Source organism: Podarcis vaucheri (assembly GCF_965113315.1).
Source record: "Podarcis vaucheri genome assembly, chromosome: 14".
NCBI lineage: Eukaryota > Metazoa > Chordata > Lepidosauria > Squamata > Lacertidae > Podarcis > Podarcis vaucheri.
The window spans coordinates 6,645,859-6,672,017 of record NC_138752.1 but is presented as its reverse complement, the minus strand read 5'-3'; the positions used below and the strand labels follow the sequence as shown (position 1 = coordinate 6,672,017).

The following is a 26,159-nucleotide window of genomic DNA, read 5'->3' as shown; positions in this document are numbered from 1 at the left end:
TCCAATTTTGGAGTCTCTTTGTGCAGTTCCAACACCCTCTTTCTCAAGAGTAGAGGCACCTGGTGGACAGTGGTAGCCCAAACAGAGTTGGATCTCGAACATTGTTAAGGGTGGGAGAGTGGAAGACAGTTCAGTGGGAACTTTTATATAAGCAACATGGAAATGGGTCAACAGGAACAGGCCTAATGGATGAATAACATTCCCTCCATCTCTTCACAATGAGAGAATGGAAGCATCCTGGGGGTTCCTGCGCTTTTCCCTTCCCTTTTTAGTATTAAGCATGTTGCCATGTTATGCCTGCACTGAGATTAACAAAAATGGTGGTAACCTTTTAATCCAGTAGCCTTGAGTATCCCCAGAAAATAGCACTGCATAAAACAGTATGTCCTGTGTCAAAGGAGAGGTTTAGTACAGTCAAACCTCAGTTTTCGAACGTCTTGGATGCCAAACAATTTGGAAGCTGAATGCTGAAAACTCGGAAGTGAATGCTTCCGTTTTCGAATGACTTCTGAGGTGCATTTTTCATTTTTTCCCATTGACTTTGCTGCCAGCCCTTTGATCCTGTTTTCGAATGTTTCGGAAGTCAAACGGACTTCTGGAACGGATTACGTTTGAAAACCAAGGCTCCACTGTAGTACAGTGGTACCTCAGGTTAAGTACTTAATTCGTTCTGGAGGGCCGTACTTAACCTGAAACTGTTCTTAACCTGAAGCACCACTTTAGCTAATGGGGCCTCCTGCTGCTGCCGTGCCGCCGGAGCACAATTTCTATTCTCATCCTGAAGCAAAGCTCTTAACCTGAAGCACTATTTCTGGGTTAGCGGAGTCTGTAACCTGAAGCGTATGTAACCCGAGGTACCACTGTAGTTAAAATGTGACAAAAGTGGAGAGGGGGATTGATGAGGCCTTTCAAAATGAGACCCACTTAATGGACCATCTTTTTTCATGTGATGTTTGGTTCCTTTTTTCTCTCATGTGGCATACCTGTGCTTGCAGATTGGTAGGAGGTAACATGGCAACTGAGATAGTTGTGCGACTACAGCAGTTGGCTGGCAAGCTGTTGTGAGAACAAGAGAACATAATTCCTGGCCAAAGAAAATGTGAAAAGGGGGGAGAGGGGAAAAAAGGAATATAAAACAATACGATGCAAAACATTGTTTCCAACTAAGTCAGCCTCAGAATATGCCTACTGTATTGAGCTTAAAACAGTCACGTCCATCGATTCCAGGCGGTGTATTCTGGGTATGACCCACTATGCAACATATCACTGAGTATAAAGTAAGTGATTTTATTTTAAAACAATGTCTTGAAATAAGGATACTTGACTTCTGAAACAATGGGATATTAGCTCTGCCCAAGGCATGATGGAGGGCAGCAATGGCTGGGAAAAGATTGATAAAACATTTTACAAGGACAGGAAGGAACACTATGGCCAGAATAATTGTCACACACAAGAGGAATGAAGATAGTTTGAATGCTTCACCTATAGATTTATAAACCACTTAATGTGTCAAGGCGAATGGATGTCGTTAACATTGCAGTTGTCGTATAAGGGATTGTTATTTTGACTGAAATGTAATTGAGATGAATAAGATTTTGGAATGCAGAAACAAAGTAAATAATCAAACCATCAATGCTAGCACGCAGGCCACCTAAATTATATACCGGTAATTTGGCATTTGAATGAGTGGGATTAGTAATTGTATCATAATTTGGCATTGTTATAATGAGGCTATCATTGGATTATTGTAATTAAAAACTAATAAAAAATATTGTTAAAAGAAATAAGGATGCTTGAAATCAGGATAAGCTACAGTTGTTGAAGGCTTCCACCCTCATAGGACATACAATTTATGTGGTAACATAACCATGGTTAAGAAGAGAAGAAGAGTTTGGATTTGATACCCCGCCTTTCACTCCCCTTCAGGAGTCTCAAAGCGGCTAACATTCTCCTTTCCCTTCCTCCCCCACAACAAACACTCTGTGAGGTGAGTGGGGCTGAGAGACTTCAGAGAAGTGTGACTGGCCCAAGGTCACCCAGCAGCTGCATGTGGAGGAGCGGAGACGCGAACCCGGTTCCCCAGATTACGTGACTACCGCTCTTAACCACTACACCACAGTCAAAGCATGGTGTGCAACCTCACTTGGAATAAGTTTCATAGCCTGACTTGTGGCCAGTTCCTAAAAATGATACATGGCCTTTAACACATCACACTAAGCCATACCGTGACAAATGTGTGGTCTCCGGGAAATAAGATTGTATATGTTGCTGCTCCGTTGAGCGTTAAGTCATGGTTTAACATTGTTATGACTGAACCTGGACTCATAGTGTGTTTTTTTTAAAAAATGAAGCCAACACTAGTGGCTAGAACGATGGATCCGTGTTGTGTGAATAGTAGGCTGATGCTGGACCTCTTGATTTCAGTTAACACATTTCAATTTAACCATGGGAAGACATAGCTGCCTGTATCTGCTTTGGAAGGTCTGTCTCAAACTCTGAAAGCTTAAGTCTGAAAATTATCTGGATCTTAGCATCTCTCCGACATATTTAAATCGGAAAATCTTGTTAGGCTGGTTATATGATTGCTTTTCGTCTGACCGTTTAACTTGGTATGTGAATCAGATCTATGTGAAATAGCCTATTTCCGTGGAAATTACAGGAGTAAATTTCCGTTTACTACTACTAAAGAGCTCACATGCAAGAGAATATTGGTTGTTACTGAACTGTAGAACAGAATGGATGATACTTGAAAATACTAGGAAGAGCTACTCAGGAGGTCACCTAACTAAGAAATCTGGGTGTGTTTCCATGTTTTCTCCAGGGTAGGACCGCTCATTAAATGATGGGTGCTGCTACATACTATAGAACTTATCACAAAATGATCCCTCCTATTGGAATAATTGTAAGTCACTTGGTCACCAGATCTCTAGTTCTTCCTTCTAAGCATATTCTCCATGCTGATATTCAGTCGTTAGAAATAATTTTTTAATAGAAGGGAGTGCACACATTTCTCTTGCACTCTTACACTATTAAAATTCAAGGTCACCCAATTAAGTTAATAGGCAATAGGTCCCAAACAGAAGCGAACCACCCTGTGAACTTCGGATGAAGGGCGGTATTGGTTGGCATCCGTCTGTCTCAAGAGTGCGCCTCCAGGGATGAGGTCAAAGCACTGTTAGCAGCACCAGTGACCTCCCCACTGCACAAGCCTCGGAAGTGTGTATGGAGGCCCTGGGCTGCCAGATGACAAAACCCCCCCCCTCTCAGCCTTGCAGATGTGATCCAATGGAAAACAGAGCTTGGCACCAGCTTGACTGCAGGTGTTGCTGGAAGGAGACATACAACGTACCATCCAAGCATCTTAGGGACTCCACTCCGATTTGTGTTGAATTTACTCCTTAGCCTTTTCCTATCCTGAAGATATCTCATAAGGCAGCAGAGGTTTCGGATCAGTTTTTTCATTCTCCTAGATGGGCTACCCTCCCACGTTGACGAGCCCAATCTGCCCCTCACTTTCCTCTACAGCACATGCAGAAACTGCTTTTTTGACTGTTAGACCCACCTTGGTCTCGTCCACTCAATCCGCTGGAGCCTCTCTTAGCATGCATGGGAAGTCCCTAACGCACCAAGGGTTTGAGATCCATTGGCTACTCTCACCTGGTTTAGTGGCCAGTCAAAGCCATTTCCCAGGGTGCGGCCGCTGTCACATGCTGACAACTTATAGAAGCCACAGGTGAGAGCTGAGTGCAGGTTGGGGACCAAAGATGGGCAAACTACCCTAGAAGGAGCACAACATGTGCCCACCAGGAGTACTACCCCTCCCCTAAGGCCCCATATACTCCTAAGGGCAGTATACAAATTAAATAATTTATCCACAAGCTGTGCAATTAGCTAACAGAATTCACTGCCAAAGGATGTGATGATGATGCCCTCTAGCTCAAATAGATTTTAAAAGGATCAATGGGAGTCAAATTCATGGGAGGAGGATTTATATAAAATTCTTTGTTGCTTGGAGTTCACAACCAGGTAGAGTGAGCAGCAGGGCAGAGTTTTACCCCCTATAGCAAACATTAGTACAGATCTGGCACTGTTCATGTACACAGGTATATACCCAGAAAAGAAAAAAGTGGAGGGTGTGGAAGAAGTGTTTGTGGGGTTGAAATACAAAGAAACCTACAAATTCATTTCATCAAGTCCCATCCACTACTGTGGACAGAAGCTGCAGAGCAAAAATGAATATCCATGACTGAAGTAAGCAGAAATGTATGACAGCTAATTTGTCATGTGTACACAAAGAAAAACTGGATCAGTGTCACACACTCCAACCAGGAAGCACCTTTAGTGTTATTGAAATGAGCATGTATAAGTTCTGAATGTGTCCATCTGAAGCAAATTTGAAAGTTTCAGATTGAGACAGTATTAATAATAATAATATTTTTGTCCAATTAAAAGTATTATTAATAATGAATATTTTAATCCACAATCTATCCCCTTCAACTGATTATATAATCTGCAACTAAGCACTAAAGTGGTTTGATATTGACTGTGTCTCATCCAAGATATACTCTGATGTGCCCTACAGAACCATCAGACTTCAGATCTCTTATTCTTCTGCAATTTCCTCTCATTCCTCAACAGTAATTGGTCATCACATTTTGGATTTGATAGAATAGGAAATCATAGCCCTAAATGATTGACATCCGTTTCATTTGTTACACACACTGTTAACTGTGATACAGGGTGTGCCATGTTCTGTTCTTTCATCTGGCTTAATTACTCAATGTATATTGTAAGCGTGAATCTTAACCCTCATGCAGCAATGCTGCTATTCCTGTACTGCACATTGTTAAATGACACGTGCATATGTTTAAGCAATCTGCCTCTGCGTATTGTGAAGTTTTTTGAGTAAATGTTGGATTTGTGCCAGAACAGAGTTGAGGAAGAAGACATTTCTAACCCCTATAAAAAAGCAGTGTGTGGAACATCAAAAAGAGAAAAAAATTGATCTGGTAACACTAGAACGAAATCTATAAAGTCACAATGAGCACCAAACAAAAGGAATTAGGGTTGCTTGTCTATTTACTTTATTGGCAAAGATTGGAGAAGAATGATAAGACCCCTAGAAACACAATGCTTTTCTTGCATTTATCATAGAGCTTTATTCAGAGCAATTTGGCTGCAGAAAATATTAGACTGGAAATCAAAAGACTGTTTGTACACCAATTCAAGGATCTTGTTGCTTGTCTCATTTTGACTAATCTGATTGGATTTATGATCTTCAGTCTTTTCCATTTTTCTGAAACCAAGAACCCCTTTCAGTTGGGGCTGGGGTCCTCAACATGGCATCCAAAGGTACCAATGTATTTGTTACCTTTTCTGGTGCACACCCATTCCTCCCCACCCTCATCCCCTGGAAAATGATTTCCTATCTCTGGTTCCTACTTCTTTAACCAATTCCTGACCCACAAGAGGACTTCTTATTCCATGACTGCTAATTTTACTCAAAAGTCTTTGGTGACGTACTTTGTCAAAACCATTTTGTAAGTCCAGGTAATGTCAATGAGATCACCTGGCACTCTCAAATAACTCTAAAAAGGTTAGTGAGCCAAGATTTGCCCAAAATCAGTTTTATTGCCCCCCGGTTCCGCTCTGGTCAGGAGCTATAGGGCATGGATAGGCAACCTAAGGCCCAGGGGCTGGATGCGGCCCAATCGCCTTCTCAGTCAGGCTTGCGGATGGTCTGGGAATCAGCATGTTTTTACATGAGCAGAATGTGTCCTTTTATTTAAAATGCATCTCTGGGTTATTCGTGGGGCATAGGAATTCATTTTTTTGTTTTTTAAAAAAATATAGTCTGCTCCCCCCACATGGTCTGAGGGATGGTGGACGGGCCCACGGCTGAAATAGGTTAGTGATCCCTGTCATAGGGCTTTGGATGCCGAGGTAGCTATCTTGCCCCACTGCTCCTGGACTGCAGCTTTATTAAAGTACTTATAGATCCTTTTATGCCCCCCTTATTTGAGGCTCTGAAACCAAATTTAAATGCTTCTTAAAATCTAGTAGAGGAGCAACATTTGTGAGAGCTCCCTTAACGCATTCAGCCTGGCCAGGCAAGGTCAAAAATGTGCAGAGAATAAGGGTGGAATTATGCTGACCATGTATTCCTGTTGGCTACCAACAGGAATGATTAAAAATAATAGTTATTTCATGAATATTTGGGAGAAGTTATTTAAATTGCTGTTTGTGAGTGTTATGTTTTTACAGATCTTTTAACCTATTAGCTTGTACAACAACAACAACAACACAAATCTCCTGCCTGATTAATGGGCAAGCAACTTTTTGAGTCGATTAAAATTTCTCAGCTGCGTCGCATCACAAAACTCATGTTTTTCTGGAATCTCACCGAGGAATTCCACTCCTGGTTTTTCCCCCAGAGCTCTAGGTTTGTCATGAAGCGCGAGGCTCCGTTTTAAGAGGAATGAAAAGTTGAAAAACCCGATTTATCGAACCCAATACTGATCACGCCCCCCCCCTCTGTCCCCGTTTCAGCAGGAGGCCTGAGGCGCCTCCGCCTCGTAGGAAGGATTTCCTTCGGGAGCCGCTTTGAGGCGCCGTCGACTCGCCTCTCCTTCCCCCGGGGGCCCTTCGGCCGCCCGAGCGAGCGAGCGCGCCTCCTCACTCCGCTCCGTCCGTCCGAGCAGGCGGGCGGGCTGGAGGCGGGGAAGAGGCTGGCCGGGCCGGGCGGCTGCCCGCCACGCCCGCCGGGTCAGGAGGAGGCTGTCAGTGGCCCGTGGCCATTGCGGGAGGGAGGCGGCGCGGGGCGTGTGCGGCGGAGAGAGGAGCGAGGCACAACTCCGCGCCGAGCGGGACGAGTCCAAGGCGGCCGAGATGTTGCGCTACAGCTCGGGCTTGACCCTCACCACCACCACGCCGAAGAAGCCCGACGGCCAGGGCGGCCCTGCTCAGAGAAAGGTGAGCGGGGACGGGGCAACGAAGCAGCGCACGGCGATAAAGGGAGCACCCTCGGGCGCAGAGACCCCAAAGCGGCGGCCCCGAGCCGGTCTCTTTGAGGTGTCGGAGGCAGGGGCGCAACTTACCTCAGGAACAGGAGGCGCATGCGCGAAGCGAGTTCCCTCAGGGGCGAAAAAAGGAGGGAAGGGCGTCGAGGCGAAACCTCGGGGGAAATGGGAGCCGCCTCAGCCGCGGCTCTCCGCATGCCTTCCTTAGCGCTGTTTTGGGCTTGGATGCCTTGAAGAACCCCTTCCCTCTAGGGGTTGCTGGACTCCAACGCCCATCAGCCCCACCCAGTATGGCTCATGGGGTGGTGGGGTCCTGCAACATCTGGAGGGCTACAGGTTGAGGAAGGGCAGGCCAAGGTGGCTTTGTTCTGTACCCCTTACCTGCGCCAAGATGCCCTTGCTCCATAAAAGGGATAATCTTGCTTTACCATAGAATCATAGAATGGTATGGCAAGGTAAAATGTAAATTACCCCAGGATGGTTAAGTCCAGTCAAAGGCGACTATGGGGTGCAGCGCTCATCTCACTTTTGGGCTGAGGGAGCCGGTGTTTGTCCGCAGACAGCTTTCCGGGTAATGTGGCCAGCAGGACTAAGCCGCTTCTGGTGCAACGGGACACCGTGACGAGTGCCAGAGTGCATGGAAATACTGTTTACCTTCTTGCCACAGTGGTACCTATTTTTCTACTTGCACTTGTGTGCTTTTGAACTGCTAGGTTGGCAGAAGCTGGGGCAGAGCAGTGGGGAGCTCACCACCATCGTGCAGATTCGAACTGTTGACTTTCCGATCGGCCGGCCCAAGAGGTTCAGTGGTTTAGACCACAGCGCCAGGGACCACGAGGGTCATGTAGTCCAACCCCCTGAAACACAGGAATATTTTGTCCAATGTGGGGCTAGAACCCACAAGTCTGAGATTAAGTGTCTCATGCTCTACGGATTGAATTATCCTGCATCATAATATACTTACTTTCAAAAAAAGAAAAGAAGTAGTAGCATGTATTGGTCCCTCACAACAGCTTTAAGATGGAAATATGGATATTGGTGTATGATATGTTATGCCTTTTGTGGAGAAAGTGGATACAGACAAGTTTCCCCCTCTCTTTCAAGACACACCTTGCCTCAGATGGCACAAACCAGGCTCTGGCTTCTTTTAGTTTCTGGGGTTGAGCAGTGTGAAGTCTTAGGACTTCTGAGAAGCTGGCACCAGAACTCTGCTGTTTCACATTAAACGGTCTATAGCTTGTTTTAAACTGTATTTTATATGACATGCAGAGCAGGACGCTGTCATAAGGTGTGCTGATGGTCTGTGGCTCAGATGGCTTTGAAGGGCAATTTGGCAAATTCACAGAGGCTTAGGAGGAAATGCCTATTTATTTATTTATAGAAATATTTATATACCACTATGTGAAAAACCAAACCAAAGCCCAAAGTGGTTTACACCAGTAAAACAAAGTCGTACAATAAAAACCATATTAAAACGTTAAAAACAGAGATCAATTAGCCATTGCAGAGAGAGGCATTCTTAACTGTTTGTGTAGGCCTGGAGGAATAGAAAAGTTTTCAGCAGGCGTTTAGAAGTTGGCACAGAAGGTGTCTGCTGAAACTCTCTTGTAGAGTGTTCCACAGGGTTGGGCCTGTGACACCAAAGGCTCGATTTCTCTTCTTGTCAACTGAGCGTTGACAACGGTGCTCCTGTAGGTGATCTCAATGATCGAGCTGGGATATAAGGGTTCAGGTGATCCCTGAGGTAACCTGGACCTAAGTTGTTTAGGGCTTTGTAAATTAATAATAGATGGATGACCTTTTGGAGCCTCCAAACTTGAATCAGTCTACCACTGATTACCAAATACAAGGGAGCAACAGTAGGGGAGCATTGTTGTCTTCATGCTGTGCTGGTGGGTTTCCTTGAGGCATCCAGTTGGCTGTTGTAGGAAGCAGGATGCTGGACAAGACTTCTGGATTCACCACGGTCTCATCCATCATGTCTGTTTCTGAGCATGTGCAGACTGCTCTGCCTTCTGCCGAAAGGTGTCATTTTAAAGAAATAACAATAAAAACATCAAACTCAGAATTTTGCATTCTCTCTCTACATTTATTCTGGCAAAGAAACAAAATAATAGCCATTCCTGTAAAATTTTGGCTTGTTGGCAACCTCCCCTAAAATGTAGAAGGTGTAAACTATGTGTTTGTAGAGAAAGTAATTTACTATGGTTGGCATGGGTGTATCATTGAAGAGGATTAACCACCAAGGTCAGCATATATCTAAGGAAATATACATGAATGCATGTGAGTTGGCTTGAGAAACCTGCTAAGTGGCTGCACTCCAGGATCTCTTGCAGCATCACTGAAGATGTTTGGATTCGAGAGTCTGATTCTGTGCTATTCCAAAGTGTTGCTTTGAGCAGCTGATGTGATTGGGCCAACCTGGTGCCATGCAAATATTTTATTAATCTGTGTTGTAGTGGATTATGTGCTGGACTTTGGTAGTGGAGACCTATGCTGGAATCCCTGTTTGTTGATGAAGCTCACTGGGTGCCCTTAGGCCAGTTATGTGCTTTCTTACTTTTACCTATCTCAGCTATCTCAGAGGACTGGTGTGAAGATAACATGTGCTCTCCATCTTAGGCCCTTTGGTGAAAGAATTGATTTAAAAAGTAATAATGAAAAGGAGTACTGTAGTTACATTTTTAGTTCCACCCTGAAAGGCATGAACCCAGTGTTACTAGTAGCCATTGATTGAGCTTTCCTTTATGTAATTGTCTAAGCCCATTTTCAAGTTGTCTTAGGCTGTGAACACATGACTGCTTTCTCTGGCTCCAGTGTGCTCCCAATGCTAATGTTTGAATCTGAGTACGTATGACATTACTGTAGTCACAATGCATAGGCTTCGTATAGCTTGTTGAGAAATATTGCTGTTTGATACATTTTCCCTCAATTCCCTCAAACCAACTTCCATCTGATTTGAAAATGTAAACTCCTGTTAAGATGAGGTGTGTACATTTCAGACATCCATTGCACATGCACAGATGACAGCACATGCACAGATTATGGCTTTACTGAATAGGAGTTTGGTGTGTGTGTAAGTAACAAAACAGGTAATGGTGTGTTCTGCAAATAAAAATACAACTTGAAATGCAGCAAGGGGGAACAACTTTGCTGCATTTTAAGGTCAAATGTGAACATAGCCTAAACCAGTGACCCATCTTGCCGTGATAAATTCCACCACACATGTCTTAATCTGCGTGTCTCTTTTACTGTCTTGGTCAAAGAATTTGGAGGGCTGCCTTTAGGCTTCTGAGAGAAGTTACCCAAAATGCACCTGTTCAGTAAAGCAAATGTAAAATAAATTGTTAGTTAAAAGTACTTTGACTATTGTAAATTTTCTCCAGAGTTACTCATTCCTCCATTATGCATCCATACTTCTGGATTCATATCAAGGTAACCTGGCCACAGCTGCAATCCTATTACCCCACCCCCACCCCGCCCCTGACTTAATGTGACTAGAAATGCAGAAGTGTTGGGTTCACAGCACATTTTTAAACCTGATTGGATTTAATTTGTACCTGTATGCTTTAGAATGTGTGCTTATGAAGTGTGCCAGGTACAACACATTTGTTTTGCTGAAGCATCAGTTTATTATTTTTAGTCTGGTCCAAAATACGTACAGTATTTTCCTGAGTCTGAAGAGAAGTTGGTTGTAAGATTGATATTAACAGAGAATGGTCAGCATAGATGCATTAGATTTAGCTACTAAGAGCTTGGTTCCTTCACCAAGAATGTTGTTATTCATACATTATGGGTTTTTTTAAGTGTGTACCTAAGAAGTTTGAAGTGGAAACAAGCAGGAACTAGAGGGATAAAACTTGTGTTGGCTTAAAAGTGTATCATGTGTTTGCACACTCAGGAATCTAGGCTTGGTTGTAGCTCTTTGTGAAGTGTGCTTCCAGAAATAAACCCAGGTTTGCTGCTGCTTAATGAATGAAATGGCCCTAAAGGAATGAGGCAACAAGGATGATGTTGCTGCTATCTTGGATACTGGCAATTATCACTTCGAAACATTAACTAAAACTATGTAAATTATTTCTGAAATGTTTCATAAACCAGATTAAGATCGTGACTCTTTAATGCTGTGTTAAAACACTGGTAGATCTAATGAAAGGGCTGTTAAAACAGTCATCCTCCTAAATAGCTTTTCCACTAATTTGATAGTGTAGGCTGTTATCATTCCAGGATGCACATTCTTTGTATGCTGTAGGGGACAGAAAACTGAGATCAGCTGATAACACTTGCTATTACAAAGCCATTATTATGTTTTGGAACACTTGCTATCTCTATTCATGTAGCAAAGCAACACTCATAGGTTCAATTTTAATAAAAATAGTGGAATGTTAACACGTCTCATGCAGTAACATAATGTCAAGCAAAATTTGATCCCAAGAAGCCTTAATAGTGGGGCAAGAAAACCCAGACCTAGGGGCCAAATGTGGCCCTTCAGGCCTTCCAATTCAGCTCTTGCAATTCTTTCTCCTCTACATTATCTATAGTCCCCTCTCTCCAGTCCACACCACTCAATGGCCCTACTTTGCGCTGCCCTTTAATGTCTTTGCCTGGAATATGTCCTTGAACTCTCAAAATGCCTCTTGCTTATTTGGATGGAGGACAGAGTGAGCTTTGTGAATGTATGTGGAAACTACCTTACAGCACAGTGGTAAAATTTCCATTCATTGCTCTTCCCACTTTTGCTTCTGGTCTCACCCACCACTGGCATGTTGCCACTGGGAGGCTGTCTAGAAGGGAATTTAGCTGTCAGTATGAAAAAGTTCCTTCACCCCTATCTTAACATGTTATTTTATGCCATCTGTAAATATTACAGCAGGGGCCAGCAAACCTTTTCAGCAGGGGGCAGGTCCACTGCCCTTCAGACCTTGGGGGGGGGGGGGAACAGACTATATTTTGAAAAAAATATAAGAACGAATTCCTATGCCCCACAAATAACCCAGAGATGCATTTTAAATAAAAGGACACATTCTACTCATGTAAAAACACGCTGATTCCTGGACCATCCGCAGGCTGGATTTAGAAGGCGATTGGGCCGGATCTGGGCCCCTGGCCTTAGTTTGCCTACCCATGTGTTACAGTATCACAGTACGTGTTCTCAGTTTATTTTATTGTGTCTTGAAAAAATATACTGAAAACCATTTCAAAATGTTTGCTCACCAAAATGAAAGCAGTGAGAAACAAAGTTTTTCAGAGGAGTAAGGCTCTTCCTTCCAGCACTGCTGTGTGATTTTTAATGTATTTTCTCTGGTATGCTGTAATTAACTTTCCCCCCACCTAGTTCAGTCTCTATTTATAAAAGATGAAAGACTCATTACCAACAATGGAGGAATGGTTATTAAAATTATCAGACTTAGCTGAGATAGCGAAATTGACATGTTTAATCAGAAAAAAGTCATTGTTAACATTTACTAAAGACTGGAACCCTCTCATAGACTTTTTGCGTGAAAAAGAAATAATGACATTTGGGTTTAAAGGCTGCAGTTTATAGAAAGTATTTTTCTCTTTCTCTGTTTTAATTCTTCTATCTCTCTTTCTCTCTTATTTTTTCCTTTTCTTTCCATCTTTTCCTCTTCTTTTCCTCTGGATCTATGTTTTTATTTTACTTTTTAGTTTGGAGAAAAGGGGATTTGATAAATATATTTGTATCACTCTTTATAAAATCTAATAAAATTTATTCAATTTTTAAAATAAATTTGCAAATACCTGTTGTCCATGAGAATATTGTTATAGTAATAATTCCATTTGCCATGGAATGAGTTTGACTTATGGAGAAAACTTGCTTGTAGATAGCCCTGCTTTTGACCCTCCCTTGTCTTTCAACAGTATTTAATAATTTCTGTTATAAAAACATCTGTTTTTCTTGTCCCCTGAAGTAAACAAGCTATCTCTTAGAAAGTTACTTTTCATTCTTTTCACAAAGACAGTCATGTTTTTAATATACTGAAAGAAGAGCTTTGTCTTTCTTCTAGGCAAACGTGTGTCGGCTACGCTTGACCCTGCCCCCTGAAGAAAACTCGCTTTCTCAGGAAATTAAAAATAAGACTGAAAGGACAAAAAAGGTATGTTAATGAAATTTTGCTGATGTTTGCTTCACCCCTGTAAATATTAATCCATCTAAAAAAAAATCAGATGAGTCTGTTGGTATGCACTGAAAAAAAGTTCTAGAAATCTGCACTACACATCACAGATTTTGCAAATGGAGTAAATTTTGGTGGTTTACAAAATTACCAATTGTTTTATTGGAAGGCATGCCCCCCCCCCCCCGTTTCCTTTTTGGGAAAAACTAAGACCAAAGTGCATATCCATATTACATTGTTGACTCTTTTTAAAAAGCATGCATAAGCTGGCCAACTTTATTCTGAAGGAAAAGCAAGCAGAGCTGCAGCAGGTCATGGGAACTACCGTATTTTTCGCCCCATAGGACGCACCGGCCCATAGGACGCACCTAGTTTTTTTGGGGGGAAATAAAGGGGAAAAAATTTATTTCCCCCCAGGTGCGCTGTGCTAAGCCCGAAGCTTGGGGCGTGCGGAGCTCAGTGCGCCCCAAGCTTCTGGGTGCCAGCAAGGTCTCCGCTAGCCGTGGGAGAGCCGCGCGACTTCACGCGGCTCTCCCACGGCTAGCGGAGCACTGCGCTAATCCCGAAGCTTGGGGCGTGCAGAGCTCAGCACGCCCCAAGCTTCTGGGTGCCGGCAAGGTCTCTGCTAGCCCTGGGAGAGCTGGATCTCCCACGGCTAGCGGATAGCTTCCTGAAGCCTGGAGAGCGAGAGGGGTCGGTGTGCACCGACCCCCCTCGCTCTCCAGGCTTCAGCGAAAGCCTGCATTCGCTCCATAGGACGCACACACATTTCCCCTTCATTTTTGGAGGGGAAAAAGTGCGTCTTATAGGGCGAAAAATACGGTAGGTGGTTATGCCAACGGAAATAGTGGGTTTTAAGGAGGAATGTGAAGTAAGTAAGAGGTATCTTTCTTACTTACACCTGTGTAATGGGAGCAATTCTAGGCATATGAAAGAGCAAGGGAGCAAGGGTAGTTGGTTTTAAGACCTAGCATTCAGAAGTGTTATGGCTGTCTTAATAGTGGGATTTGAGTCACCGCCAGTTCAAATGTGGTTAATTCATGAATCTACTAGTGACCTTAGGGAGCTATTGTTCTCTCCGCACCAGTCCCTGATTAGTAATGTGGGGATAATAATTCTATAGTATAGGACTGTTGTAAATATTACAGAATGTTAATATGTTACATGAGCATGAAGTATTATTATTTACACTGATAAATAGTAATACAATGATCCAGAATTAAATATAACAATCCATAATATTCTACAGCAAAATATAAAATCTTCATAATAAACAATATTCTGATAAAAGCCATCTACTTAACTCCTCAGAAAAGCCAATCTGTGCCCCCAGCTCAGTCAGCAATTTTAAAATTCCCTCCCGTATCTGTGTTGTCTCTAAACATTAATTAAAAGCTGTGAATTCCACGATTCCTCTTCAGATGTGGCTGCAGTGCTGTGTTGTCAGACAAGTGCTGTGCTACACCTTCTGTTGGTGATGCTGTTGGCTAGTTGACAGCTGTAAATCCTCAGAGTTTTCAGTTAGGGCCCTGACCAGGGTTAGTACTGTAGCATAAATTTTCAGTCAGCATCTTCTGACTTTTTGGGCACAACTAATTGCAACTCAGAAAATATGTAATTAGGATCTTGGTAATTAGGATTTCCTGTGGGAGCCCCGATTGGATCTGGGGGAGGTTTTTGGTTCCTACCCCTACTTTTATTCCTTGTGGTGCTTTCCTGGTTTAAATCCTCTCCATCTGTCCTTTGCCCCATGGGAAGAAACATGCAGGTGTCCATATGCACCTGTATGCATTTTCCTACGATGAAAAAAATAGTAGCTGGAGGGGTGTAATTGAAACTGGGGTGCATGAAGGAAAGAGTTAATCCTACACTCATAGATCCAGTGTGGGAACTTGCGTATAAGAACTTTTATATGCAGAATTGGGTATGGTGCTGAATGTGCAAGGCACAGGTGACACACTTCTCTCCCTGCCCCCATGGCCTTCATTGCAAAGTGAGGCTCACAAAGAGGTGAAGCAATTTCAAAAGCTTAGTAATAGCTCTATTATCATCACACCCACAATTTCACGAGGCCGTATGGAAATAGCTGTGCTCCATAAATGCCAAGGTAGGTTTTGAAATGGGGCTGGGCTTCATTCTTTTGAGGCACAGTGTCAGGCTGGTGGTTCAGTGGCACCAACTGGATGACCCTGCCAAACAACTGTTGTAAGCTGATCAGCACATTTTATTTAACCATTACATGCCTCATTGTCTTCATGACTAAATGTGTTTTGTGAGATGCCAGAGTTGTCTGTGATGGAAGACAGCCTTGCAAATAAGTTCGCAGAAACTACTAGCTCAGATAAAACAATGACTAGCTTGTCTGTCCATGTAAATGTGTTACAACAACAGCCAGAACAAAAAAGAACCAGCTTTCTTTCTCTATGCTTGTCACCAATTCTTATTTGCCATGGGCAAGAAGTTACTAAAAAGCCACATCGGCCAAGCTAAATGTGATGAGGCAGCAACATTGTTATCCACTAGTCTGTCCTGTGAACATATGAAGGGTTTATGTGTCGTTTGCTTTTAATATGAAATTGAATGTGTGGGAGGTAGAGCCATAGCTGGGGGAGGGGGGGGCTAGCCATAATTTTTGCCCCAGGTGAAGCCTCCATAGCGGCGTCATTGAGGCTCCGAGCCTGTATCTATGTGTGTGCAAGTGGGTGTGATGTGGGTGTGTTTGTGCACGCGCACCAAGCTAGATCTTTGATCTGGGTGAAACTTGCCCCTGCCCTTGTCTTACCTTTTTGTGCTCAGTTGCATCTAGGAATATTCTCACTGGTCTTCTCCCCAATATTTGGATGTGTCTTTATATTTTATATATGTTGTGAGGCACTTTGTAGAGCATGGTTCTTTAAAAAATGAATTGAAAATCTTGTTAATTAATAACCCATTTCTGGGGATGCTGCTAAGCTGGAAGAACATCTGTGATTTTTAATAAAGGGTGGTTTAAATATAAAATGAATAAGATTGCAAAGTGCTAAGGAAGGAAAGGGGGAAGGTTTTGTTCCGTTTCATGGGTTGGGGACGGGACAGGACACTTATTTCTGTTTCTGGGAGAAAAGCAATAGAGAGGTAACAAAAAGGGCAGAGAAAGATGCCATTTTTTAATGTATGCTTAGTGTGACATTGCTAAGGAAAGTGCATTGGCAGTTACCAGCGCATAAAAAGATATACCTTTGCTCTGCTTAATATCTGCTCTGGAAGGATTTAGTTTTTTAATAAGGCAAGGCTGGGAAGCTTCCTCTAAAACCTGTTTCAGTTATTGCCAAGTACATGTTCACAAATGTTCTAAAGCTTATATGCCTCATTTCAAAGCTTGTGGCTTGAAAGCTAACCCTCTTCCATTGATTAGCTTTTTGTATGTCAGTGATTGTAAGCATAGAACAAGGCTTTTGCGTATTTTTCCAAGCTGCAGCTCAGCTGCCTTTATATTTGTAGGTATCTGAAAACTCTGTTTGTGATGTGGCATTGTGTCGTGTCTATAAGAGTGATAAAGAAAAATGTTAACTTTGGATGCGGATCTTCCTTTCTTGCTTCTTTGGCTCCGGGCCAGCATGATTTTTAAAATGTAGATGTAAGCTAACAGGCATGGTTGGAAAGCTTTCACAATGGCCCTTATGGACTACTGGCTGTATTTGCATATAAACCATGGTTTCTTTTAGCCATTGTTTATTCAATAACCTATAAGTCATCTCATAGGCAAACTGGTTTGTTTCAACAACAAGAACAACAACAATACCCCATTCATCTGGCTGGGTTTCCCCAGCCATTCAGGGCACCTTAGAGCATATCTAAAAACATAAAACATCAAGTGTTAAAAACCTCCCGAAACAGGGCTACCTTCAGATGTCTTCTAAAAGTTGTTTAATTCTTTATCTCCCTGACATCTGAAGGGAGCTTGACAGTTCCACAGGGAGGGCGCCACTACCAAGAAGGCCATCTGCCTGGTTTTCCAGCTACTGGTGTCTCATGCTTTTGTAACTTGGTGAGTGTCTGAGATGAGGTGGACAAACAAGCCATGGTTAAGGAATGCTGTTGGGTTCGGAAACAAACCACATTTTGTTAATGTTAAAACTAACCACATTTTGGCTTAACAAACCATGGGTTAGCATTATGTGTGAACCAGGAGACTGTCAAACATTTAGCAACAGATAGGTAGCCGTGTTGGTCTGCCATAGTCAAAATAAAAAAATTCCTTCCAGTAGCACCTTAAAGACCAACTAAGTTAGTTCTTGGTAGGAGCTTTCTCTGTTTTGTGATAAACGGACATAAATCTAACATCAAGAATCACAAAACAGAGAAACCAGTAGGAGAACACTTCAATCTCCCAGGACATTCTATACAAGATCTCAAAGTAGCTGTTTTACTACAAAGGAATTTCAGAAATAGACTGGAAAGAGAAGCTGCTGAATTGCAACTCATTACCAAACTTAAAACCATGGAGAGACCTGGTCTGAACAGAGACATTGGATTCTTATCTCATTATACATGACTAAGCCATTTCTCACCTTCTCACCCCTTGCCTTTTCCTGTAAGACCTATTACAGTCGTTAAGAGTCGTCAACAGGCTCATCTCAGCTATCTGCCAATCTCCCATTCCCACCACCCTTCTGAGTAATACCCCTCTCCACCTTCTCACTATATAGAAGGATCTGGCAACTTCTGTTTCAGTGTATCTGAAGAAGTATGCATGCACACGAAAGCTCATACCAAGAACTAACTTAGTTGGTTTTTAAGGTGCTACTGGAAGAAACATTTAGCAGTCAGGGCAGCAGTGAAAGTCCTCTGAGGGATCAGTAACTAGTTTAAAATATACAAAAGGGGAAAGGATCAGTGTTGGCTCATTGGAAAAACTCGCAAATCCACATTTGGGCAATACTTTTATTAAATCAATCAAAACGTTACAGAAAAGTTTGCAAGTTTCAAGTTTTCCAGAACTCTTAATCAGCCTAGATGGTAAACAAAATGTGGGGAGGGGAGAGAAGAGAAGAAATGGCAGATGTTGCAAGAACAGGAAGTGCAGGATAGGAATAAACAGGCACATTTCACAATGGAGGGAAGTAAACAGCAGAGTTCCCATGGGATCTTTGTGCTAAGGCCAGTGCTATTCAACTTAGAAATGATCTAAAGTCAGGATTGTAGTGAGGTAGCCATTGTGCTGGGCTGAATATCTTCAGTTTTCACCAACTTCTTTGGAAAGAGAAGGGACCTGTAGTACAATCTTATACATGTCTACTCAATAGTAAGTCCTATTGGGCAGAATCCAAGTAGATATATCTGGTAGCACATTGATTTTCTTGCACAATGGCACTTCCCCTTCCTCTCCTCTTCATGTTTCCCCCACCTCTCCAGATCCCCTCCGGAGGGTTGGAATAACCCCCAGAACAGATATAGGGGCTATGGGGAGAGGAGGGGAAAGCGAAGTTTCCTTTGCATAACCAAATGTCATTGTGCAAGCAATGGGTACCCCTCAAAGGGGTACTACCTTTGAGTTCAATGACTTACTCCAAGGTTATTGCCCATAAGGATTGCAGCTTTAAGGAGGATAAATGACAGTCTACTGAACTTTTGCAAAACCTAGGGTTTCGACATGGAAAAGTATGATTTCTAAGGTGCGCTGTGCAAGAAATATGTCTGTGTTTGATTTAGCACACACATCCTTGGAAGTTATTTCCTGACAGATTTCCCCCTGTTTGTTACTCCCTGTCATTGTTCAAAACTCCCATTGTTCTAGTTGCATTTTGCAACAGGGAATTTCATTAGCGTGAGCAGTTTCTGAGCTCTGAGTGCAGTACTGCGCCTAAGATTTCAGATTAAAACTGCAGAGTGGAAGGAGCTTCCTTTAGCCAATCAGAAGCCGTGCTTGGGCTTCCAAACGTTTTGGAAGTTGAACGGACTTCCAGAAGGGATTCTGTTCGACTTCCGAGGTACGACTGTAGAAGGTGAAAACTCTTCATGACAGTAAAGTGATACCTTGGTTTAGGAACAGCTTAGTTTATGAACAACTTGGATTAAGAACGCTGCAAACCCGGAAGTAGGTATTTTGGTTTGTGAACTTTGCCTTGGAATAAGAACATGTTTTGCTTCCTGTTGAGTGTGTTCCATTTGTAAATTGAGTCCCCCGCTGCTATGGGAAAGCACGCCTTGGTTTAAGAATGCTTTGGTTTAAGAACGGATTAAGTTCATAAACCAAGGTAAAGGGACCTCTGACCATTAGGTCCAGTTGTGGCTGACTCTGGGGTTGCGACGCTCATCTCGTTTTTTTGGCCAAGGGAGCCGGCGTACAGCTTCCGGGTCATGTGGCCAGCATGACTAAACTGCTTCTGGCGAACCAGAGCAGTGCACGGAAACGCCGTTTACCTTCCCGCCGGAGCAGTACCTATTTATCTACTTGCACTTTGACGTGCTTTCGAACTGCTAGGTTGGCAGTCGCAGGGACCGAGCAACGAGAGCTCACCCCATCATGGGGATTCGAACCGCCGACCTTCTGATTGGCAAGTCCTAGGCTCTGTGGTTTAACCCACAGCGCCACCCGTGTCCCTTTAAACCAACGTACCACTGTACTAATATAGAGCATCCCCCCCCATTTTGTGCACGTGGGGAGAATGCGATACTTAGAATTCTGCCAGAACTTCTTGTTCTGTGTGCAGTCTTCAAGTCCTTGGAAGAGTACATACTTCTAAAACAGTTGTTCCCAGTTCAAACTACTTTGCTCTTTGGTATTTCACAGAAATAATTATTGAATGTTTCAATGCGAATAATGAGGGTAGGGGAGTGGCTGATACCAAAGCAACAAAGGAAATATTTAACCCAGGAAATGAAAAACTGTTTTTCAGTGTGGCGACACACCCATTTCAAATTGCATATGCTTGCTCCCCCTCCTTTCAAATCAAAACAATGTATTTTTATTGATGAGTCAGAATTCTGAGGCAGTCTGGTCATACACATGTATTACAATGTGACTTTATGTAATTATTTGACACTTTAGGCTATATACTTAAATTGGTTTTAAAATGCCTCTGTGGATGTGAACCATTTAGCGCAAGGGCTTCAAGAAGTTACTGGTTATTTAGATAGATGATCAGTACCAAGCTTAATTGACCTTTGTAGTCTCCATCTCTATTTTTCATGGGATTTTCGGAACCCTAAAAATAGAATTCTAAAAGCATTTACTTGAAAATATACACATAACTATTCTTAATTGAGTTCACAATGGTGAAGGAAAGCATCTAGTATTTGGGAATTGTTAGCTGCTCCAGATTTGTTAAAATATTTTGAAATTCAGAGTGACTGTAACACAAGTCTGTTTATTTTTATATAGCAACTCTACCAGGTTCCCAATGGATTGTCTGCAGGGAACTTATCACACGGTGTGGTGTATGGTGTGGTGCGTAGATCTGATGATAATCATAACAAAGAAATGGTGGTTTATGGATGGTCAACTCAACAGCTGAAAGAAGAAATGAAATATATAAGAGATGTGAGTTGAATTTTCTGTACAGGATGCTGTTCATTAAAAATAAAAATAGGATTCTGCTGTATTGGATTTAGTTGGTTATCACTAGTGCTTTTTTCTAAAAAAATGTTTAGGGGTACTCTCATTTTCCTACTTATATTGAAATACTGCCCCTCAATGAGACCAAACTTAGATTCACAAAATGTTTAGGGGTGTGCATCTCCCCTGCATCCCCCCAGAAAAAAAGCACTGGCTATCACTATAAATAGATCAATATGTTTGGGCTGTGGAAAGATAATGTACACAGAATTGGAAGCAAGATTCAATATTTTGATTTATATATTTTATTTTATTTTCTTAGGTAAGATTAACATTGGAAAAAGTAAGAAAGAAAATGTATGGCGAATATGATGAAATGAAACGCAAAATCCAAGAGCTTACAAATGAACTGGCAGTAAGTACTCATGTACTTTAAAGATGGCAAAAGTGATAAGCTTAATAATTACTGAATTCTCAGTACATTGATACTGTTTAGGGTGGAATGAATAAGAGTATTTTATTCCCATCAAAATTGGATACAACATTGGTCTGATGCTCAAAGATGGTTATGTTTATAAAACATGAATAAGTCAGAAGCAAGGACTACTTCTACAACCAGTGTGTCTCTGCCTAATGTAGCTACTGTTCCTTCACTCTTTTTAGCTTAGCGTGGAAATACAGGGTGCTTTCATGCTTCCATTTTCTTTGTCCACCCTTTAAAATCTGTCTGTGTTTCTCTGGTTCTCTGTCCTGCATGTGTCTCCAAAGTACACCCTGCTGGCCTAGTTGCCACTGGCTAGTAAGCTTTTTGTGGAATAATTCACATATTTATGGAGGAGCGCCCCCAGTCCATGCACATTTCATCTAGACATGGCTCTCATTGGATGTTGGCAAGTCTAGATCTTTCATCTTACTGGGCATTGTTTGTATTACTGTGGGGTTTTCCGGTAGTGTGTTTTTGTGATCAAAATTACACATGCCGGTCAGTGTGCTGTATCCCTCTCTCAGATTTTGCTGCTGTATGCAATATCCTCCCTTCCTTCTGTTTCAGTGAAGCAGATCTCTACATTCACTCTTGTCTTGGATTTGTCGTTTTTTTCCCTTCAAAGCATTAAGCACAGGCCACCTGGATTCCTTATCTAGTCTCTCTCTCTACATCTATGCTAGTGTATATCTGGCTGCAATGTCAGGATAGTGCCATTTTGTATTTTACCCTGAAGATATTCTGGGTCAGGTGCTTAATGCACCTTGTGATCAATATTTTAACAACTGTGGGGCATTTTTACAGGAATATTATAAAAATACATATAAGGGCCGCAGTCCAGAGAGCTGTATTAAGTGCAAATATTGTTTGAATGTGGCCTCTAGGACAGCCACCCACTAATGCATTATTACACATCATTTCTGAAGCTTTGTAAGTTTCAAGTGTCTTTTGCCATACAACATGGGATACTGCTCTGCAGGAACCAAGAAGTCAAAGATGATTCATGCCTTTGGCGCTTCTTTTGAGGAAGGTGCATTGGGACAGCTTTAGTGGACTCTTAACGGCAGCCAGGACATATATCATTGCCAAGCATGGAACACAACTTGACTTGCCCTTGCAAAAGTGTGAACTGTGGCAAGTAATGATGGAGCACATGTATTTCCATAGATGCCTGTAAAACACATTGTATAAACAGGTAACCTTAATACAAAACAACTGGTAAGCTTGCAGTTCCTGCTATCTTAAGTTAAGGGGGAAATCTTGCTTATATTTCTCCAGGTATCAAGTGCTCAACAAGAATCATTGGACAATCACATAGAAGTGCACTCTGCAGCTCTGAATAGCTTCAGTGAAATGAATAACTCGTTGACCTCAGCCTCAATTGAGTTGCAGGTAAATTGCTGATAGTATGGTCACCATAGATACATGATTATGTTGGCAAACATCACTGCTCTTGCGTCAGTTGTATAAAGCATCGGTAGGCCAAAATGACAATTAGTTAAACATTTAGAGATAGGACTCTGTTCATTTAAATATCCAGTGGTAGAAAAGCATTGTGAATTAAAACACATAACTTAGGTACATTTTAGAGTTAAGTGCTTACGTCATTTTCTGCAAGATAAATTAATATTAAATGCAGTGGGCCCACAACTTAAGTTTGCTTTAATTATGCTACTGCAACCTTATGTGTGGGTGTGAGGGTGGGGGATAAATAAATGAATGAAGAGCAGGGGAAACTCGATGTTCGCTGCTATCCATTTATTTATTTCTCCACCCACTTGCACACCCAATGGCTTTTCCTTGCTTACAGGGATCTGAGAAGCTTGCAGGAGGGTCCTGGGAAGCTGTCAAAGCCCATGTGCCTCCTTCCTAGAGCCTGGTGAGCAGCTTTCCACCTCATTTATCAGGCTTTGGTAAGGAGGTGTGAGGGCTTTGGGAACCTCCCTCGCACCTCTGAGCCTGGGCTGTTTGAGGACTTTGGGAGTGTCCCAGAGTGCTCTGGAAGCTTTTCCAGAGCCCAGTAAGCAGTCCTCTGTCTCCCAGGGAGGCAGTTTAAGGGGTTCCTGACTTTGTACAATATTGCCTTTGCATGTTGCCCCCGGGAGCCTAACCCTCGTGTAAGTGGTGAGCCCACTGTATTCAAGTACTGTGTTGTAATGTATTGTGTTGTAATTTATTGTTTTTTGGTCTTAAAGCCAGTATTTCATGCTTGGTGGTCTGCTATTTCACAGTAATCTACAATGCTTCTTGGTTTATTTTTGGATGGATTTGCACCAGAAGATTCTCCTCTCCATCACTATGCCCTATTCACTAGTAATCCTAGGGTAGGGGTGGAGAAAGTTTACTGGATTCCCCCACTTTCTGTGGGCAAAGTTTGACAAGTGGATAGGGACCACATACCTTTCAATCTCCTGATATCAAAATGACATCAGAGAACCCTTTTTGTTGAGAGGGCTTGAAACCAAACCATGTGGGCAAATGCACAGCATGCAAAGCCCCTATCAAAGCACTCTGCAAGTCTCAAGGAGTGCTTTGTAAGGAGTGTTCCAAACTGGTGGGTAGGGCTAGGCGATTTATCAATACATCACACAAAACCAGTTTGAAGTCACTATTGCGGTAACAGTTTTGGAATTTCTGACCTAGCAATAAATTGTGAATGCCAGCACCGTGCCTTTCACTCCTGGGCGTCACCAGTGTTTTGCTGAAGGTCCCTCCCAAGATACTTGAGTGGGTCTGGGGGCGGCAGCTATACCTGTGCCCACCTCTTGTGTGTGCTCACTCACTCACCCACCTGCTTGCCTGCAGTGGTAAGAGCACATGGAAAGCAGCCGTGGCTTCTCTTCCTTGCCTCTGATGCTGTGTGCTTGGCATGTGCTGGTAGCTGTGATTGCTGCAGCTGGGAACCGCACCTTAGCACTAAGGCAGAATGGAGCCACTTCTGGCGCCTTGCACAGCATGAGCCAACGCTCTGGAGGGGCCATCAATATGAGCCAGAGCTGATAGCAGCCCCGGACCGGCTTTGGAGAGAGGCTGTGCTGCGAATGGCCTCGGTTTCAGGGAGGCTGGTGCCCCAGAAGGCCAGCAGTGCCCTGTGGCTACTCGGCATGTATGGCGCCTTGCAGCACCCTGACAGTTACACTCTGCCTGCCTAACCTTGCCATGAAGTGGCAGAACCTGTGAACAGTGTCACTGATCACCTGTGTGGCTGCCTACGAAGGGCTGCCTACTGAGCCAGTTCAAACCGCTTTGAAGTTCACATCCAGGAATTAACGCTGGCTGCTTGCTTTTCCCTTCCCTGCCTTATCTCCCCATTCTTCCTTCTTTCCAGACACCGTGATATATCACTACATCATGATGTTTAGCTGGCGATATATTATGAGGTTGTAAACCAGATATCGCCCAGCCCTGCTGGTGTGTGGTGCTTGCAAACACCTTTAGGCTGAGCCAGGGCTTCACTTGTTTCAAACCTGACGTCATATATGACATCAAGCCTAGGTCAGAGGGGTATGGCTTGGCCAAAATGGTTTTGCTGGCTAAATGGAGAGGCTGAAGGTTCTCCACCCATGCTCTCAGAAATTTTACATAGAACTGGGTCCTACAAATAATCTGTTGTATTTGTGGGTCTCTTGTACAGCACAAACTTGGTAAGTCTGATCTTAAAGTTTGTTCAATATGTCTGGTCCTTGCATCCCTCCCAAAGGAGTAACGGGGTGGGGAGGGAATGCTGGGAGAAAAAAACAGGAAGCTTTTTTTCCAAGTTTCCCCAGTTTTTCAAGCAACTGAATTAATTTTGTATTTTTAAAAATATGTTCACAGAAAACTTTAGTTGATGTTACTGTGGAGAATACAGTTATACGAGACCAAATAAAAAATCTGAAACAAACACATGAACAGTCTATGGAAAAACTGAAGGAAAAGCAGAAACAGCTGGAAACTGCCAGAGTTGAAAACGAGCTGCTCAAACTCAAGGTAAGCTGAGGCAATACAATTCATGGGTGGTGGAGGATCCTACTGCTGATGACGCCTAGAAAAGGAAATTGCAGTGCCTCACAGCATGAGGAACGTGATAATCTTTTCAAAACAGTGACTGGTTGGAAAGGCAGTATCTGTGGAATGTTATATCATTACTCATTTATTGACACAGAATTCAGGATGTGTTTACCTCAAAACTTGCCTATTCTCCTGCCCCTTGTTTTTGTTGGTAGTGTTCATGAATTTTAGTTGCAACTCTGTTTTCTATTATGCTGGGGAACAGCTGTGTAGGCTGCCAAAGCGGAGAGTGAAAGCCTAGTATATATAGTCTTGGTATTTGTAAGCTGGTCTGGGAGCCTTTTTTCTGCCGAAAAGTACGGTAAAATGTAATATGAGGTAAAATGTAATATATATATGGTGCCAGTCCCATTGAAGTGACCAGGAGCTGTGTTCCTTCATAGGTCCCTTTAATTTGAAAGAGGCCTGTGCCAGGCAACTCTCTGGTGGTTTCAGGATTGTGTCCTATGGTGGATCATAGAATCATAGATTTGGGAGGGACCCTGAGGGTCATCTAGTCCAATCTCCTGCAGTGCAGGATTTCAAGTAAAGCATCCATGACGGATGGCCAACCAACCTCAGTTGAAAGGCTGGGGGGTGGAGGGGGTTTGGATTTTCAGCTTCAGGCATAAAATGTCTTAGGACAACTTCTTGAGCTTCTGCTTTATGGCATCTGATTTTCTTCTGCCAATATATTCCTTTCACTTTCTGCCTTACATGTTTCATTTGGCTGTGAGAAATGTCCTCATTTTTTTAATAGGTAGAATGTTCACAGGAAGCAAATGCAGAAGTAATGAGAGAGATGACCAGAAAACTATACAGTCAATATGAAGAGAAGTTACAAGAAGAAGAACAAAAACATAAACTTGAGAAAGAAACTCTAATAGTACGTGGGAAGCTTTTTCCTGTGTTGTGTATTATTGTGGTGGTGGGAGAGTCTTACGCTAAACAGAACA

At 42.7% G+C, this 26,159-nt stretch overlaps 1 protein-coding gene across 1 annotated transcript in view; it reads left to right on the top strand.

Moving 5' to 3' along the window:
• The first annotated feature begins 6,775 nt into the window (after positions 1 to 6,775).
• Positions 6,776 to 26,159, top strand: part of MYZAP (myocardial zonula adherens protein) — a 66,642-nt gene continuing 47,258 nt past the window's right edge. Inside the window, exons 1-7 of the mRNA XM_082199990.1 lie at positions 6,776 to 6,972; positions 13,046 to 13,135; positions 20,517 to 20,675; positions 21,013 to 21,105; positions 22,453 to 22,566; positions 24,991 to 25,143; positions 25,964 to 26,089. Of these exons, the coding sequence (XP_082056116.1) occupies positions 6,889 to 6,972; positions 13,046 to 13,135; positions 20,517 to 20,675; positions 21,013 to 21,105; positions 22,453 to 22,566; positions 24,991 to 25,143; positions 25,964 to 26,089 (819 nt within the window). The 5' untranslated portion in view covers positions 6,776 to 6,888. The remainder of the gene's footprint in view (positions 6,973 to 13,045; positions 13,136 to 20,516; positions 20,676 to 21,012; positions 21,106 to 22,452; positions 22,567 to 24,990; positions 25,144 to 25,963; positions 26,090 to 26,159) is intronic.